At 37.1% G+C, this 19,707-nt stretch overlaps 1 protein-coding gene across 6 annotated transcripts in view; it reads left to right on the forward strand.

The window, feature by feature from the left end:
- The window catches only part of ACYP2 (acylphosphatase 2), a 277,959-nt gene that overhangs the window by 55,163 nt on the left and 203,089 nt on the right, over positions 1–19,707 (forward strand). For all 6 annotated transcript variants that reach the window (XM_042981393.1, XM_042981392.1, XM_042981396.1 and 3 more), the window contains one exon: positions 14,769–14,820. In XM_042981393.1, coding sequence (XP_042837327.1) covers positions 14,769–14,820 — 52 coding nt within the window. The remainder of the gene's footprint in view (positions 1–14,768; positions 14,821–19,707) is intronic.

Raw genomic sequence — 19,707 nt, forward strand, 5'->3', positions numbered from 1 at the left:
CTTATCTGGTCTATTCTGCTCTATCATCTGTTGATTCCTGCATTAAGAAAACAAGGGAGCCTGCATGGCTCAGTCGGTTAAGTGTCTGACTTGGGCTCAGATCATGATCTCATGGTTCATGAGCCTACATTAGGCTCTGTGCTGACAGCTTGGAGCCTGGAGCCTGCTTAGGGTTCTGTGTCTCCTTCCCTCTCTGCCTCCCCCTCATTTGTGCTTGCTCTTTCTCTCTCTCTCTGTCAAAAATAAATAAACATTAAAAAAAAGAAAACAAGAGAATGGTGTATGACAAGTAATTTACCAAAATCACCCTTAAAATTAAATTAAAATTAATTTTAAATTGAATTAAAATTAAATGGAAATGACAGCTATTATCCAAGTCAGGCAAAATAGGTTTCTAGTGTGTTCCCCCACCCCCAAGTATATGGGTGCCTGGGAAGGATATATGAATTTCGACTTGAACCATAAAGTACACTGACTAGCCCCTTGGGGTTTCCTGGTGATGGATTTAAAAATAATTTTTTTAACGTTTATTTATTTTTGAGAAACAAAAGAGAGACAGAGTGGGGGAGGGGCAGAGAGAATGGGAGACACAGGATCCGAAGCAGGTTCCAGGTTCCAAGCTGTCAGCACACAGCCCGATGAGGGACTGGAACTCACGAACCCACGAGATCATGACCTGAGCCAAGGTAGGTCAGCCACTTAGCCAACTGAGTCACCAGGTGCCCAGTTATGAAATTTTTCTTACTGTTTTCACATTTTGTTTTCCAGCTATGCATCTCATTTTTTTCCCAGCTAGAAATCCATACAAGTACCAGAGTTTATTTTTGACTGAGTCATAATCATGAATGAAGAATCATGGATGGAGAACATTTTATTTGCCCCTCTAATGCTTTCCTAAAATCACTAATTAGCTAAAGGGAGTCTTTAACGTAAATACTGAATTTTATTGAATATGTCCCTTTCCAGTTTCTCAGAGGCTTTGGTATATAAGTTATTCTCAGTATGGCAGAACCTGTCAGAAACACTTTGAGGAGAAAATGCCCATATATAGAAATGAATATTTTTTTATTAAAAAAATTTTAATGTTTATTTATTTTGGGGAGAGAGAGATAGAGAGTAGGGGAGGGGCAGAGAGAGGCAGACACAGAATCTGAAGCAGACTCCAGGCTCTGAGCTGTCAGCACAGAGCCACACGCAGGGCTTGAACTCGTGAACCACGAGATCATGACCTGAGCTGAAATTGGATACTTAACCAACTGAGCCACCCAGGTGCCCCATGAATATTGTTTTTTAAAAAAGAAATGAATATTAAACCTATGTTTGATTAATTCAATTGTGAGATCATTGTTTACTGTTACACAGTCACTGACAGATTTTGTTCTATCAGGAAAGTACATTTTATTATGCTAAAAGTATATTGACTCTAGATTGTTAATAGGTTCTGAATTTATAAACTTCTTTACTGTAATGCATATGTATTTGTTGTTTGCAAAAATATCGACAATACTGTTATTTATGGAACACTTTGGCAATTTAGAAGGTGAAACATAGGAATTACTTACATAAATTAGGAGTTAGGGGAGCACCTCCTGAGTGTCTCACTTGGTTAAATGTCCAACTTTGGCTCAGGTCATGATCTTGTGGTTTGTGAGTTGGTGCCCCACATCAGGATCTCTGCTGTCAGCACAGAGACTAAAAAAAAACAGAGAGAGAGAGAGAGAGAGAGAGAGAGAGCAGAGAAGGCCCTGAATGACATAATGGAGTCAAAGTCTTTGAGGGGACTGAGGGAGAGTCAAGTCAAGGCAGAGCAGAGCAAGAGAGGCTTTTCATTTGGTTATCAAATGCCAAACAGAGGGGTAGTTGTTAATATGGAGAATAAATGAATATTCAGAAAACAAATGTTATAAAATACGGCATGCTTTGGGATATTCACTGATCACATACAGGAAATAAGAGAGAACGTTTTACCCACTGTGAGTAATTCTTTAGAAATTCAAATACTGATCTTTGAAGGAGACAGGGCATATGGAGCAATGAGCTTTTTCTAAATTCAGCAAATGTTGAAATCTGAAGAGAATTTGAACCAGACAGGGTGTTGGCATTAATGCCCAATACAAGCTAACACATGAATAATCTGTGGATTTATTCTCATTGGTTCTTTTCTTTGGAGGGATACAGTATAAAATTTTTTTTAAGATTTTATTTTATTTTTTATGTTTTTAGATTTTATTTTAAAATAATATCTAAATCCAACATGGGGCTTGAACTCACAACCCCGAGATCAAGAGTTGCATGTTCCAACAACTGAGGCTTCCAGGTGGCCGCAGTATAAATTTTTTAAAATTAAGTTTAGACAAAATATTAAATAATACTACAAAGCTTATATATATTTAAAAAAAAAAAAAAAGCAGTGCTTTCTCCCTCTCCACAGCTGAAGCTTTGAATTCTTTGGCAGTTTTCCTGATTATATTATGCCTATAGCTATACTGCTATTTCTTGGTTTATAAATTTTAGGCTTTGTCTATTAACTCCACACACATATACTTCCCTTCCCCTATCCTCTTAATATCATCTAATCTAATGTCTAGCTAATTCAATATTTAATATTTACATTATTATGTTAAGTGTTGGTCATTGGTAAGCCAAGTAAGTATATTTGACTACTTTTCCTTCATTGTACAACTTTTCTTTAGAGTTAAGAATTGGCTGGTCTTTCATTTTATCAGTTTTCTGTCAATCTTACCAAATGTTTCATTAGGTTTTCAGATGCTTATCAATACTACATTTAACATTTCAGATAATCTATCGATTATTTCTGTCCTCTTGCTCTTATCTGGACTGGTTGATGCCTGGATTGTCATCCCAGAACTGACCATCTTTACTAGTTTTATGTGTGACATTCTATGTTTCCTAGCTTCCATATATGTATATATATTTTTTGGTCAGGTCCCTCATTTTGCTGGGACCCATCCTTCAATAGCTTCCTAAGAAAGAGTGCATGGGCATCTTTGGATATTTACCCTCATAGTTGATTGTTACTTAAGCATAGGAATAGAATTCTAGGATGAAAATAACTTCCTCTCAGAACTGGAGACGAATCCCCTTGTTGTTTTCTGAGCTCCATTGTTGTCAAGAAGTTTGATGCCTATTCTGATTCCTGATCCTTTTTCTGTGATTACCCCCTCCCCCAACCCTCTAGAAGTTTTAACTTTTTTAAAGTTTATTTATTTATTTATTTATTTATTTATTTATTTAGAGAGTGAGACAGAGAGTGGGGGAGGGGCAGAGAGAAAGGGAGCAAGAGAACCCCAAGCAGGCTTTGCTAGATCAATGCAGAGCCTGATGTGGGCCTCGATCTCACAAACTGCAAGATCATGCCCTGAGCTGAAGTCAGATGCTTAACTGACTAGCCACTCAGGCGCTCCATTAAATGTATTCCTAGCATCCTGAAATTTTATTCTGTAATTCGATGTAAGTCTTTTTTTATTCATTGGGCTGGGTAGTTAGTGGACTTTTTATCTGAAATTGCATGGCTAAATTTCATGTTTTTCAGCTCTGGGATATTTTTTTGTTTGATTTATTTAATGATTTTTTCCCATCAGTTTTTTCCTCCATTTTCTCTTTCCAAAAATCCTATCAATCTGATGTTGGACATTCTGGAAAGATCCTATAAGCATCTTATTTTTCCCCTCCCCTTATTTTTTTATCTTTTGATTTACTTTTCTAGATTTCTTTGCTTTTATCTTCTAACACTTCTTTTGACTGTTTTTATTTCAAGACCATATTTTTAATTTCCATTAATTTCCATTTAATTTTATTTTTCTTGTTCTGATTATTCCTGTTTTAAAACAACTGTCCTCCTCTTGTTTAATGAATATAATACCTTTTATCTCTCTGATGATATCAATTATAATTTTTAATAAAGATTTGTTTTGTTCTTTGTGTTATCTTTGTTGCCTCTGGGCTTTATTGTTGATGTTGGAGGTTTTCCTCAAATATCTTGTAGTCATTGGTTATCTACTTATATTTTAATAATCTAACAATATTCTCCAGAGGTAAGTTGGGTATACTAATTTATTTGTTCAAATATATTTTAGTTACAAGACAGAATTTTATTAAATTCTCTATCCACATATTTAATAATGAGACATGAAATGCTTCTTTTTATGCACAGGAAATACTCATGTTTCTAAGTCCTTAACCTTTCTGAATGTCTGCAGGGCAAATTGGCTGCCTGCTTCTTGGTATCCACCTCTTTGCTTATTTAGGGTTTAGCTTCTTTTGCTCGGCAATATCTGTTACCATTCTTCCATCTGTTTCCTAGCTTTCAAAAATGTGTTGTTTTTCCTCTGCTGATGTTCATTTCCTATCTGCCCCTGAGGTTTGTACCATTTTTTTTTTTTTTGGTGGGATTTCCAAAATTAAAAAAAGGAGACAAACACATCTAGTTTATCTGCCATATTTAATTGGAAGTCCCTTACTGGTTTTTGATGTTGACAATCTGGCTCATGGATATGGAGATGTCTTTTGTGTCTGTGAAATATTAAATTAATAAAAATGTGTTGGTTTTGATTGGCCAGCATTATTTTCTTCCCTCCCCTGGTAAAAATACTTGCTTTATTACTTTGAGCAAACTGCCCTTTCTCTAATCCATGTGATTCTGGTGGGGCTGCCAGTCACAGGACCTCAGCCCCTGACCACAGGAATGGGCATGTGATCTAATCTGGAAAATTGGTTTTACTATCATGAGAACATGACTCCCTAGCAGGGGCAAATAGAGACCAAATATTGCTGATGGTGCTGAGTTTTAATTTAATTTAATTTAATTAATTTAATTTTATTTTATTTTATGGGTAACCCCTGGAGGGATGGCACATGATTGTGCTAGCCTGGAAACTAGCTCTGCCTCAGTAAGAAAGGGATTTGATAGCAGTAAACTAGGTGATTCATGAAATTTTATGAGATGGTTTTAGAATCAGGTTTGGAAAATAATCAGTTACCAGTGTATTAGTTTACCACTGTTGCTGTAGCAAATTACTACAAATGTAGTAGTTTAAAACAACACACATTTATTTTATTATAGTTCTGGATGTCAGAAGTGTAAAATCAAGATCTGCTCCTTCTGGAGGCTTCAGGGAAAAATCTGTTTCCTTACCTCTTTTCAGCTTCTAGAGGCTGCTCCCTCCTTGTTTCCCTACAGTCTCCTGGTTTTGTTGACACATTTTTTCTCTCTGATCTCCTGCCTCCTTTCTATACTCTTGTGATTACAGTACACCCATTCAGATAGTCCTGGATAATCTCCGCATCTCAAGAACCTTGATTTGATTACATCTTCAAAGTTCCTTCTACCATGTAAGGTAATGTATTCACAGTTTCCAGGGAATACGAGGTAGATTTTCAGGAGCCATTATTCAGCCCACCACATCAAGGAAAGCTAAACAGCCAAGAACACCCCTGGATTACAGTGCAACATGGTCATAAATCTCTGCTGCTGCCAACATTGAATATGCACATACAATGCTGTCAGCTGGAACCCCAGAGCTGCCTTGATTCCTTCCCCCTGCAAGCAGGGTACTGATTGTTACTTTGTCATCCAATATCTGTTCTTTTCTCTTCTTTAGTAATAGAATTTTCAGCTAGTCTTATGAATGCCCAGAATAAATACCTTTCAGCCTTCCTAAAGCTAGGCATGGCCCTGTGACTAAGTTTTGGGCAATGAAGTATAAGTAGAATTGTCTTGTGGAAGCTTCTGAGAACCTTCCTAAGGAGATAATTGGGATTTTCCTGGTTCTTTATCCTTTCTTGTGGTCTGCTATCATCTTGGACTATGAGGACAAGGGACTCATGTTAAGAATGGTCCAATGAGCCTGGGTTCCAGGGAACTTCATGGTATATAGCAGGGCTGCTATACAAATTCTGGACATTTTGCCTTCAGGCTCAGGTTATGTGAGAGAGAATTAAAATTCTGTTTTCATTAAGCCACTGTTTTCTATCATGTTTAGTGGAACTTAATCCTAAGTGATACACTGAGGCTTTCTTGTTCAGCTCCTTCTCCAATTGAGTGAGCTGCTCCAGTATCCTTCTCATAAGCTTTTTTTTTTTTTTTTTTTTCCTTCTTCTTAAGGTAGAAGGATATTGTTTCTGGGCCTGCTGGAAAGAATTGTACCAGCCAAAGGAAGGTTTAGAATGTCACATGCTGATAGCATCACAGTGATTCTATCATAGTCAGAAAACTGATTACTGAGTCCTCCAGTTCTCAATAGAGGAGACACTATACACCCTTGGGACATCTTGAAAATTTGTTGACCTGTTTTGGCCTGTTAAAATGATTGGAGGATGTGCTGGTATTTAGTGGGCTGGGGCCAGAAATGTTCTGCAATGTACAAGACAAGCCCATACATCAAAAAATGTGTTTTTTGAATTGAAAGAGACTTTTGAACATCCTACAGGACTTTCATGTAGGTGTAAAACTTACAATTTTCTTTGCCTAGAACCCAACACCATTTTATATGAAGTTTTATGTAGTTTTTACATATTTTTAAGATCACGGAATTGTCCTGGAATGTACATATTATGTACGTACAAGAAAAGATTGCACACTGTTTTCTGGGGAATGCAAGAGATACTCACTATTTTGAAAATGCGTGTCTCTGACAATAACACTGTTCATGGTGTTTGAGTCTCCAGTACAACATGATATGCATTTGTGGTTGTTGCATTCACAATGATTCTACCCATAGGCAGAATCTGAGTGCCTAAGAATTTACATTCTGAGTTATACATTATTTTATTGTAAGTGTACTTTATTTATCTTTTATTTTATAATTAGGTCATTACACTGGTTTTAAAAATGTTTTGTGTAAATTATATTATCTATGAATTTCATTTCAGGCTAGCAGAGGAGGCATTATTAAATGTTTGTTACACAAAGAGGGCATTGAGGGCACCTGGGTGGTTCAGTCAGTTAAGTGTCAGACTTCAGCTCAGGTCATGATCTCACAGTTTGTGGTTCAAGCCCCACATCGGGCTCTGTGCTGGCACCTTGAAGCCTGGAGCCTGCTTCAGATTCAGTGTCTCCCTCTCTCTCTGCCCCTCCCCTGCTTGTGCTCTGTCTCTCTCTCTTTTTCTCAAAAATAAAAAGAAACATTAAAAAAATTTTTTTAAAAAGGGGGTGGGCATTGGGCCTGATAAAGCTCTGGCCAGTAAAAACAAGATGATGTGCTAGTGAAAGTAATATCTGGGGGAAGATGAGTCTGTTTCCCACATCTAGTAGGTGTGAGTTCTTCTGACCTGGGGAACCTCTCTTGGTGTTCCCTAAACATCTCTTCTTAGCCCTTAACATTACTTTTTCTCTGACCAGCCAGATCATGGATTACTCCTATCTCCCTCCAGTGGATTATTTTGTAACTGGCCTTGCACACCAGCCATCTCTGCTCAGTCTCCAAATAACTCCCCCCGTGGCATTAGAAATCAGTATTTTCAGATGTTTAATCCAGATAAACATATATAGGAAAAGTAAATCTGGTTCCACTTTTACTTCTTGTACAGGATATCATTAGCATATTTTCCATATATGAATAGGGATGGTCATGTACCATATGTTATTCATCATATGGCATTATCCCTGTTTCAAGGCATATTTTAATACAGCACAAAGGCAAAAGGTTTGAGCTGAAATGTGTGCTGTGCATTGTGCTTTAAACTTTCTGTTTATCACGAAGCCTGAGAAAGGCAGGTAGCTTTCTAAATAGATGCCATAGAATAAGCTCTCAATAAATTACCTAGAAAAAATAGCGGGAGAAAGTTTGGTCAAAATAAAAATAAATTTTAGTTCAGTCTAGGCAGGATCTCAGAGATTTTACAATTATAGGCCATTTTACTAGGTGAACAAAGAAGAAACTGGGAAAGAGCCTGGCTAACAAGGAAGTAGGAAGGCATGATTTCCCTATTCTAGTTATGAAAGCCTCAAGAATTAGACTGATGAAGGCACAATATTCCATATTGAAGATACTTTCATTAATTCAAGAAATATTTCTTGAGGCCTGTCTACATGTCAGGCATTATGCTAGTTCCTGGGGAAACAGTGGTTTAGTCCTAATTTTTAATGTTAATAATAAATTTAGAAACCACTTATGGTTATATAGTTAAAATTAGAGATAAGTTGGTAATATCTTTAAAAATAGAGTAAGTACTGTTAAGGAAAGGAACCTAAAACAAAGGACATTGAACACCCTGCATTTTTTTCCAGATGTACCTTCCATCTTTCTGGTCATGCTCTGTGCTCCAAGAGGTAGTTCTGTAATCTCCATCAACAGGCAATTTGTCCCTCTGGTCTCAGGTTGGGTTTGTCCAATTAGAGGCATCAGCCGAAGGTTAGAGGGTGGAAGTAGAGTGAGGTCAGAATATTTATTCTCCCTCCCTGACAGTATAGACTGACTTCTTTCTTTGCTGAAGGGCACAGCCATTCCTTCTGGGTTCTAATAACCCCCCATCCTTTTCTCCTTCAGGTGTGGAGTGATAGGGCCTCTTGCTCTTGCTAGGGCAGGGCATAGGCTGGCTTCCTTTCACAGGACCGTGTCTCTGTAAATAGTGCCCTCACTGAACTCATCCGTGTTTGTGGTGTCCTTTTCCTAGCAGCACCTGGACTGATCCATGAGCCTGCACAAAAGTGAGGTGTGGAGCTGTCGATGGAGAAGGGAGCACCGTAGGCAAAGGGAAGAGCCCAGGAGTGGACGTGTTTGAAGAAAGGACTGCACAGCTGGAGATAGGGAGAAAGGCGGAGTGAGATGATGTTGGAGGGGGAGGCAAGGGCCAAATCCTAGGTCATAGGTTGTCATGCTCTTTCTTTCTTTTTTCTTCTTTATTTTGGTTGCTCAGCATGTGAGACTCCTCCTTCTTGTGTTTGGGGAGCGCCCCACTTTAGCAGTGTTGTTCGGAGGTTGGCTGGCTTCCCATTCTAGAAACTCAGCTCCAGGTGGCTAGGTGTATTCACAGCCAATCAAAAGCACCCACCCCGTTTTTGGATCTGGAGCTAGAAGCAGAGTAGTGAAGAATTTTCTTCGTGTCTTGGCAGGTATGGCTATGACTCCAGCAGTGCTTCCAGGGTGTTGGCTGTGCCAGCTGTGGCATCCATTTCCTCAGCTTGGCCCTCAGCCTTCTGGGCAGCTCACATCCTTTTATTAATTTCTTTGTTGCCTGATGGGCTGGCGTCAATTTCTTCCAAGTGGCAATACTTCTTAATAAATTTCTTTGCTCTTTAAATCAGCCAGAAACAATTTCCGTTGTTGGTAACTAAGAAACCTGATAACTAAGCACACTGTGGTAACTAAGAACTTTGTGCCTTGATGGCCATGCTAAATGTTTTGACCTTTACCATAGAAATAAAGGGAAGCTATTTAAAGCTTTTAAGCAGCAGGAATAGAATGGGGTCAGTGACAGATCAAGTTTGCATGTTGGAAAAATCTTTCAGACTGCACTGAAGAGATTAAATGTAGGGAAACCAAAAAATAGGTGATGTTTAGTTTAGACCAAAAGGGCGATTGCAGTGGAGACAGAGAGAAGTACATGGACATGAGGATTGTTTAGCAAGTGAGCTTCTGTGATTGAACGTGGGGAAGGTTAAGGAAAACAGAGACATTAAAGGTAGTCCTCAGTTTTCTGCTTCCTGAACCAGTCAGTGTTGATTCCACAGATTCAACTATTTTGTTTAAAGCCTTGATCCCTACCAAGGGCTTAATGTCTGGTCAAAATTATTTTTTCATCTTTCTATGCTTTCTATATATGCACAAACTTGTTGGAGTTGGATAATGAGTTGCACATAAATTGTCTTCAGATCCAGACTCTGAATTTAGACCGTGTTTCAGTGCTTGGCTATCACCAATGAGGAGAAACACAGTTGGTCTCTGAGTCACACTGTTAAGTAGTATTCAGTACTGAGGATTCATCATCTGCAGCACTCACATCAACATATCCTTGGGCTGTTATGAGTAGGAGGAAAACCTTTTTAGAGAAGCCAGAATTAGGCTGCCATCTGTTGTGCATGGGCTCTGCTTCTTACACATAACTGGTGAATAAAACATTGAACAGGTGGTAGCTAGAAAGTGATATGCAGCGTCTCCATTCATGAGAAAACTCTCAATTTTGTTTTCTGTTTAGGGACATTGCTTAAATGCCCTTCTGGGCTTGTTTGTACATCCTTGGTTGAATGAGTTATTGCCTAAAGTCCACTAGCATCAGCACTTATACTGTGACCTGACATCTGGAAATTGAGAAACTAGTGTTTCTTACTGGTGTTCACAGCCTCCTCAATGGGGATCAAGCCATGTTTAATACCTCTTCTAAACTTGACTTATTTACAACCTTCCCCACCAAAATAATAAAATTTCTATTTATTGTGCACTTATTTTATATCAATTTCTCTGTCAACCACTAATAAATATATATTTATACACTCCCCCCCAACACCATATATTTATTTAATTTTCACCTTAACTATGTTAAATAGATATTGTGGACTCCACTTTACACTTAAGGGAACTGAGGTCCACATTTAGAACTTCTAATCTGAACCCAGATATGTGTTACTGGGCCCATGCCAAATCACTGTGCCACAAAATCGTCTGACTCATAATTTGTTCCTCCCCTTAATTCTGTGTTCCCTCAACTGGTATCAATCCAGAATGTATTATACTGTTTTGGAATTGAACACATCATGTTATGTGTTCTCATAGATGTAAACGCATAGATAAATAAGTTCATGAATAAGTAGAGTGAAGATTTAAAGAAGTAGTTAAAAGGATTGAAAATTTAGCTGGTTAAAAGAAGACATCAGAATCTCTCATCAGTCCAGGAAAGTTGATCTAACATTTTTCAATGGATTCTTCCATATGAGTCCTATAAATTAGGATGAGAAATAGGATCAAAAGCTTCTTACTTTTTTATTAAGTAAATTCTACCTGCAACATCGGGGTCAGACTCACAGCCCTGAGATCAAGAGTCGTGTGCTGTATTGACTGAGGCAGCCAGGTGCCCCTGGGATCAGAAGCTTTTTAAAACATCAGATAAGCTCCACTACAATAAAGGGAAAATAATGGATCTTGAGTCAAAAGATAGGGTTTGAATCCCAGCTTTGAATCCTAGATTTATTACCAGTTGTGTGAACTCAGGCAAATCACTTGACATCTCAGAGCCTCTGTCTCCTTATATGGTAGCACCTTCATTATGTAACATTTATAAGTATCAAATGAACATTTATCAACTATAAAGCATTATACAAATACAGATATTATTAACTTATTTGAGGCCCTGAATTTTGAATATTTTGAAAGTCAAGTCTAGGGCAAATGATGTCTGTGTTCCTAGAAGCAGAGCAATGTTACAAACAGCAATACCAACCATCATGGCAATTTTAAATTTTTCTCAGTCTTCACATTTTATTTTTTTCTTAAGACAGCACTGTGAGGTATTGCAATTGTATAAAATTTACAGAAAAAGAAGCTGAAATAAGTTCTTCAGTGTCAGAGAGAAAAATAAGAAATAAAATCAGGATTTAATTCTATCTTGCATTGTTCATTTCCCCTCTTTAGAATAGCTTTGCTTAAGACCATTTATGGAAAAAAAAGCATCTGTGGTTAAATTTAGCAGATAATGTTGAAAGATGAGACTAGGAGAATATATTTAGAGAGAGAGCCTACTTAATATGAATTGTTACCTGCTAGTAAAAAAATTGGGTTTCAGGTATTCCTAGAACTCAGTCTAGCAAATTATTCATTACTAAGGGGGAAAATCTGTGATAACTACACCTAAAATTTTTTTTAAAGCATCTCAACTTTGAATTTATATCTGAAAGTGATTTTTTAAGGTGATTTACTTTTGGGGGTACCTGGGTGGCTCAATCAGTTGGGTGTCTGACTCTTGGTTTTGGCTCAGGTCATGATCTCACAGTTCATGCGTTCTAGCCCCACATAGGGCTCTGCGGTAATAGCACAGCGCAGAGCCTGCTTGGGATTCTCTCTCTTCTCTCTTTGCCCTTCCCCCCATGCTCTGTTTCTCTCTCTCTCAGAATGAATAAATAAACTGTAAACAAAGTTATTAAAAAAATAAATAAAGTGATTTTTTTTATGCACGTTGTCCCACACTTATTGATATGTCTACACGGTGGACTAGCCAGCCCTCAAAGGAAAGTAAAACTTAAAACACATAATTGACTATCTAGTGATTCTCTAAAGTTAAATATAAGTTGTTTGCCCTTTCCAAATACAGGCTGTAAGCACAAATTGTTTTATTATAAGTATAAGTGCTTTGGTTATCTTAAGCATGAAATACTTTGATCTCTATTTGTATAACCCATAGGATTTAAGCAAAGCATTGAGGGAGGCGGAGTGAATGCATGTTATTTGGTGGGACATTTCATTTTGCAGGTGTTTTTTGGCTTGAAATTTGTCCAGTTGAATGTGTTTTGGATAAGCTGGCATAGCTTATTCTTATACTGTGACTGATATTTCTATGTGGAGAGATATTGATTTCTTTAATATTTGGGTTTTTCTCTGCTTCTTTGGTCTTTTCATTCCAAGAGAGGAGGGATGACATTGTTTTGTTGAATTTGAGAGAGGCATTGGGCTTGCATAGTCTTATCCATTGTAGTAGACACTATTTGGTATGCCTTCCTAGCTTACAAAGAACCCCTTGAATACTTCCTTGCTCCCAAGGATGGGTTGCAAAGCAGCAGGATGCCCACCTCTGGCCACAGGCCACAGGTGGAGGGAAGGGTACTTTGGGCCATTAAGATTTTTCTTCTAGGAATTTGAATAAAGAAAAAGAGTCAGTCTGGCCCTGATACATATGTATTTAGGAGTTTGGGCATGGCTGTTGTTTTCCTTCCATGTGGATCAAGAAGAGAAGGCTATTCTGTAGGAAGAAGAGGATAAACTAGGTCCAGAGAGAACCACCTGCATTCTGATGGCTCTTCGTTTCTTATTTCTGGTTCTTTTCTGGAGCCTGGTTGAATTCCTGACGTTAGATTCTATGAGATGTCTATGTCCTTATAATAAATCTTTCCTTTTTGTTTTTGGTAAAGGTAGCACTAGTTCTTTTCTGTTGCATTGTGCTCAAAGTATCCTAAAAGACATGTTATTTAGTTATTGCTAATAAAATAAATATTCTTACACAGGCCATTTGAGAAAGAGGCTGCTGTACATGTATTTATTGATACAGGCATTTTAGGTGGTGTAATGAAATTTTATTCTATTCTATTTTATTTTTTCAATGTGAAATTTTATTTTAAATATCCTTGTTTGGTTTAATTGATAAAATATTATTTATAATATGTAAAGAAAGCACAAAGTATAGCCATGTAGACAGGGCGTATTTAAGCAAGACTGGCCCGTTTTAGTAAGTAAGAATATATTTCTAATGAAAGAGTGTTTTCTTATTGTTTTGTTTTGTGGAAGAAAACAGTTGAATTGGTGAAAACAATTAACCAAGTATTGATCTATGGCACATACTGGAGATCAGGTGTAGTCTTTTAAACCTTGACAGGAATATCTATGAAATGCTTAAAAGAAGCAAAATGAGGAAATTAATATGGTATTTAATGGTGGTTTTTCTTATTAGCTAAGGAATTATGCAAAATGGCAATTTTTAATAAGCCATAGTGTAATTTATTTTGTTATAAACAAATAGGTGACTTTTTGTCTCTTTGTTAATTAACATGAGTTGTATTTGTGTAAGGAGTATAGGGATTGCCAAGATTTCTCTGTGCCAGAGTCACATGGAGTTTCAGAAACTGGAAATCAGCTAAATTCTGCTTGGGCATTTCATTTTGCTGTGTTTGCCATTGCCAAACTATAGATTCCTTGATAGTAAATGATCAGCATCAAAATATGCCCATTGACAGTAATGAGAGGGATGAAGTTTATCTATAACCAAAGCAGCACATATTGTGATTCAGTTTTATCATATATGAGGTTAATTAGCCTGACGTTCCCTACCTTCCCCTTTCCCAAGAACTTGTATAAACGTCTCCCACTGCCCAAATAAAGCAAAATTTGGGATAAATGGAAAGATTCATGCGTTGCACACTAAAGGTGACTAGTTGATGAACATGCATGTAGGCCACTAAGGTTTTGGGGTTTCTTTGTTTGTTTGTTTTTAATGTTTATTTTTGAGACAGAGTGAGAGACAGAGTGTGAACAGGGGAGGGGCAGAGAGAGAGGGAGACACAGAACTTGAAGTGGGCTCCAGGCTCTGTGCTGTCAGCACAGAGCCCGACACAGGGCTCAAACTCACAAACTGTGAGATCATGACCTGAGCCGAAGTCAGATGCTTAACTGACTGAGCCACCCAGATGCTCCCACTTGAATCAAGCTATGTGACTGGCATAATTGTAGTTACCATGTTATGTGTTTCAAAAACTGATCACTGAAATATGCAGATTTTAATAAAAGATAGGAATTGTGCTAGGAATAATTTAGAATACGTATGGGGATAAGTTAAAGGTCAAGATGTTTTACTTCTTAATAAAACACACATTTAGAACCTGCAAGTGTTCCGTCATAATCAGCAAAATGTCTTGTGATGAGGATTCTGAAATACTAATATGAGTTAAATCATTACAAAGATTTAAATTGAAGTCACATGTAAGTTAAGTGGTTTCATGAGAATGAACCTTACATTGAATCAGAGTACACTAGCTTCTGCTCTTCTTCATTATATATTTTGCTTCTACAAGCCACCATCTTTCTCCACTTAGTTCTTTTATGTATTCTCAGGGCCAATGTGATTTAACATATACTGTTCCAGAATTGGTGAAGACTTCACGAGGTAAGCCCTCTGTGTTCTAGAGAAACCCCTTTTTTTAAAAACTCTAGTTACTTTACAAACTATACTCTAATTTTAAGTGATATCTAAGTGAAAATAAAATATCATGTTACTTTCAAAAGCTATTCTTTGCTTGGCAAATCCAACATGCCTTTATGATAAAAACACTCAATAAACTAGGACAGGAAGGGAATTTTCTCATCCTAATAAAAGGCATCTACCAAACCCCTCAGCTAATATCATACTTAATCGGTGAAAAACTGAAAGCTTTACCTTAAAATTAGAAACAAAACAAGGGTGTTTGCTCTCACTACTTTTATTCAACATTGTACTGGAGGCTCAAGCCAGGATGAGTAGGCAAGAAAAAGAAATGAGAAGCATCCAGATTGGAAAGGAAGAAGTTAGAAATCTCAATTTACAGATGATAAAACATTGTATGTAGAAAAATCCAAAGGAATCTATTAAAAAACTATTAAATCTATTAAGTCTATTTTAGTTCAGCAAGTTTGCAGGATACAATGTCAATACACAAAAATCAAGTACATTTCTATACACTAGCAAGTAAGAATCTAAAAATGAAATTAAGAAAACAGTTCAACTTAAAATAGAATAAAAAAGAATAAACTACTTAGGAATAAATTTAACAAAAATTGCAAACTATCAATAAATGCAAACTTATGCTCTGAAAACTACAAAACATTGTTGGAGGAAATTAAAGGAGACCTAAATAAATGGAAAGATATCCCATGTTCATGGATCAGAAGATTTAATATTGTTAAGATACATTACAAATTAATCTACAGAAATATGAGAATTGAAGCTGATTTAAAAGTTCATGTGGAGGGCCACCTGGCCGGCTCAGTTGGAAGAGCATGTGACTCTTGATCTTGGGGTAATGAGTCTGAGCCCCTTGTTGGGTGTAGAGATTACTAATAAGTAAATACATTAATTAATAAATACTTAAAAAAGAAAAGTTCATGTGGAAATGCTAAGACCCAATCAGTCTTGAAAAAGACCAAATTTGAAGGATGTGTCCTTCCTGATTTTTGGACTTAACTCTAGACAATGTGGTACTGGTAAAAAGCAACACATATGGATCAATGGAATAGAATTGAGACTTCATAGACTCTTACATTTATGGCCAATTGATTTTTGAAAACACTTCCAGAACAATTCACTGGGGGAAGAACAGTCTTTTCAACAAATGGTTCTGGGACAACTGTATGTTCACATATGAAAGAATGAAGCTGGATCCCTATATCACACCATATATAAAAACTAATTCAAAATGGATCAAAGACTTAGTTATCAAAACTAAAAGTATAAAGCACTGATAAAAAACATAAATGTGAATATTTGTGACTTTAGAATAAGCAATGGGATTTTAAATATGACACCAAAAGCACAAGCAACAACAGAAAAAAAATAAGTACATTGGGCTTCATGAAAAAAGAAAAGTTGCGTTTCAAAGAACACTACCAAGAAAATGAAAAGACAACTTATGGAATGGGAGAAAATTTTTGTAAATTTTTTATCTGATAAGGAACTTATATTTAGAATATGTAAAGAACTATCACAACTCAATAATAAAAAGGCAAATAACCCAATGAAAAAGTGAGCAAAATATCTGAATAGCTATTTCTCCAGAGAAGAAATACAGATGGCCAATAAATACATGGAAAGATGTTCAATGTTATTAGTCTTCAGGAAAAGAAAAATCAAAACTACAGTGATCACACCCAGTAGGTTGGCTACAATCAAAATGACAGACAATAGCAATAACAATTGGTGTCAATGTGGAGAAATTAGAGCCCTCATACATTGCTAAGTGGGAATGTAAAATGGTGCAACTCTTCTGGAAACAGTCTGACAGTTTCTCAAAAAGTTAAATAAAGAGTTACCATATGACTCAGCAATTCTAATCCTAGATATATACACAAAAGAAATGAAAACATATGTTCATATAAAACTTGTATATGAATGTTCATAGCAGTATTATAGTAACCCCATAATAACCCCAAAATGGAAATAATCCAAATGTGTATCAACTAATGAATGTATAAATAAAATGTAATATAGGCATCCATGAAATATTATTGAGCAATGAAAGGAATGCAGTATTGACATGTGCATCAACATAGACAAATCTTGAAAACATAATGAATGAGGAAAGAAGCCACTAGAAGCGAACTAGAGGCCACATGCTGTATGATTCTATTTATATGAAATGTCAAGAATGGGTAAAGCTATTGATATAAAAGCTAGATTAGTGGTTGCTTAGGACTGGGGAAGGAAGAGGTAAATGGAAAGTGAGTGCTAATGTGTATGGAGTTGCTTTAAAGGGTGTTGAACATGTTCTAAAATTGATTATGGTGATGGTTGCACAGTTCTGTGAATATACTAAAAATTATTTAATTGTACACTTTAAATGGGTGAATTAGGGTCACCTGGGTGGCTCAGTCATTTAAGTGTCTGACTCTTGATTTCAGCTCAGGTCATGATCTCAAGGTCATGAGATCAAGCCCTGCTGCAGGCTCCCCACTGGGCATGGAGACTGCTTAAGATCCTCTCTCTCTCTCTCTCTCTGCCCCTCCCCTGCTGTGGGCATGTGTACGCACACATGCTCCCGCTCTCTCTCTCTCTCTCTCTCTCTCTCTCTCAAAAATAAATAAAATAAAATAAAATAAAATAAAATAAAAATAAAATAAAATGGTGAATTGTATGATAAGAGCATTATATACAAATTATATCGAGAGGGTGGAAGAGGGAAGGAGCTGTATTAGGGTTCTCCAAAGAAACAGAACCAATGACATTGGTTGATTGATTGATTGAATGTAAGGAATTGGCTCACAAGATTATGGAGTCTGGAAAGTCCAAAATCTGCAGGATGGGCCAGCAGGCTGGAGACCCAGGTGATAAGCAGAAATTGCAGTCCATATCTGAAGGCTATCCATTGAATAATTCCCTCTTGCTCAGATGAGGTCAGTCTTTTGTTGTATCCAGGCCTTCAACTGTTTGGATGAGACTCACCCACATTATGGAGAGTAATCTGCTTTACACAACATCCATCATTTTAAATCTTTATTTTTTTTTAATCTTTATTTATTTTTGAGAGAGAGAGACAGAGTGTGAGCAGGGGAGGGACAGAGAGAGAGGGAGACATAGAATCCAAAGCAGGCTCCAGGCTTCGGCTATAAGCACAGAGCCCTCTGCGGGGTCCGAGCTCAAGAAACACGAGATCCTGATCTGAGCCAAAGTTGGACGCCTAGCCAACTGAGCCACTGAGACATCTCACCAGTTTAAATCTTAATTTCATCCAAAATAACTCTCACAGAAACATCCAGAAAAATGTTTGACCACATATCTGGACACTGACCCAGTCAAGTTGACACAGAAAATTAACACAAAGGCCTATTGGTCCCAGAGACTGGAAAACTTTAGGAAATGGCATTGTTAATTTATCTAAAAAGCAGTTCTAGATATAGCTTGCTGTATACAGTAAAAGTTCAGTGGGCAGTGTGTGCTTCAGACTAATTAGGCTATTAATTGAGTTAATAATGGGGGTGGTAAAAATAATTCCTAATAATAAAATGACATAGTGGGGCACCTGGGTGGCTTTGTTGGTTAAGCAGCTGACTCTTGATTCAGCTCAGCTTATGATCTCGTGGTTCGTGGGACTGAGCCCTGTGTCAGGCTCTGCACTGACAGCATGGAGCTTGCTTGGGATTCTCTCTCTCTCTCTGACCCTTCCCCACTTTTACTAGAAATAAATAAGTAAACTAAACTAAAATAATAAAATAAAGTAAAATAAAATAAAATAAAATAAAATAAAATAAATGACATGGTATCTATTTCTAGAAGTTCCCTTTTTCCTAAACTTTTATACAACTAAGGGTTTAAAATTTAATTCATGTTGGGGCGCCTGGGTGGCTCGGTCGGTTAAGCATCCGACTTCGGCTCAGGTCATGATCTCACGGTCTGTGAGTTCAAGCCCCGCGTCGGGCTCTGTGCTGACAGCTCAGAGCCTGGAGCCCGTTTCAGATTCTGTATCTCCCTCTCTCTCTGCCCCTCCCCTGTTCATGCTCTGTCTCTTTGTCTCAAAAATAAATAAACGTTAAAAAAAAAAATTAAAAAAAAAAAATTTAATTCATGTTAACGTTTCTCCTTTATATTAACATATATATTTTGTGAGTTCCTTATAGCAGATATTGTGAGTTTTGCATTTTAAAAAGTGTTTTGCTTTTAGATGCAACATTGCTTCTTAAACATTCACTAGGGCCTAGAAATGAAAATGTTCCCATCTGGAAACATACATTTAAACACAAGTTAAACTCTTATTTTTTGCATAAAAGGCTAAGCACAAAGGCTGCTTGTTTTTTATATGTAAAATATTAAACCTGGTAGGGAATTTATATAAATGTGAGGAAAGAATTCTGGGGGGAGATATACCAAAGAGATAATAATGGAGAGACGAAAAGAGAACTGGGATGGAGAAAATGGGGAAATTCAAAGGGGACTTCAAACTTATGCGTGTAATATTAAAAATTGATATGAAGAATATATGCATTTATCACTTCTATGATTACCAATAAAAAAATAATGTATCTGATCTCATTCCCTTATTTTGCAGATTGCAGGATGGTGGCTTGGAGGAGGTCATTCTACTAGTAGTGACAGGACTAGAAGCCAGGTCTCCTGTTGCTTAGTCCCATACTCTATCCAAATCATCTACCCATGATGTGCCTAGGTGACTGTCAGTTGAGCATCCGACTCTTGGTTTGACTCAGGTCATGATCCTGGGGTCATGGAATCCAGCTTTGCGTGAAGCTCTACATTGAGCGTGGAGCCTGCTTGGGCTTCTCTCTCCCTCTGCCCCGTTCTCTGGAAAAA

Source organism: Panthera tigris, chromosome A3 (genome assembly GCF_018350195.1).
Source record: "Panthera tigris isolate Pti1 chromosome A3, P.tigris_Pti1_mat1.1, whole genome shotgun sequence".
NCBI classification, from domain to species: Eukaryota; Metazoa; Chordata; class Mammalia; order Carnivora; family Felidae; genus Panthera; species Panthera tigris.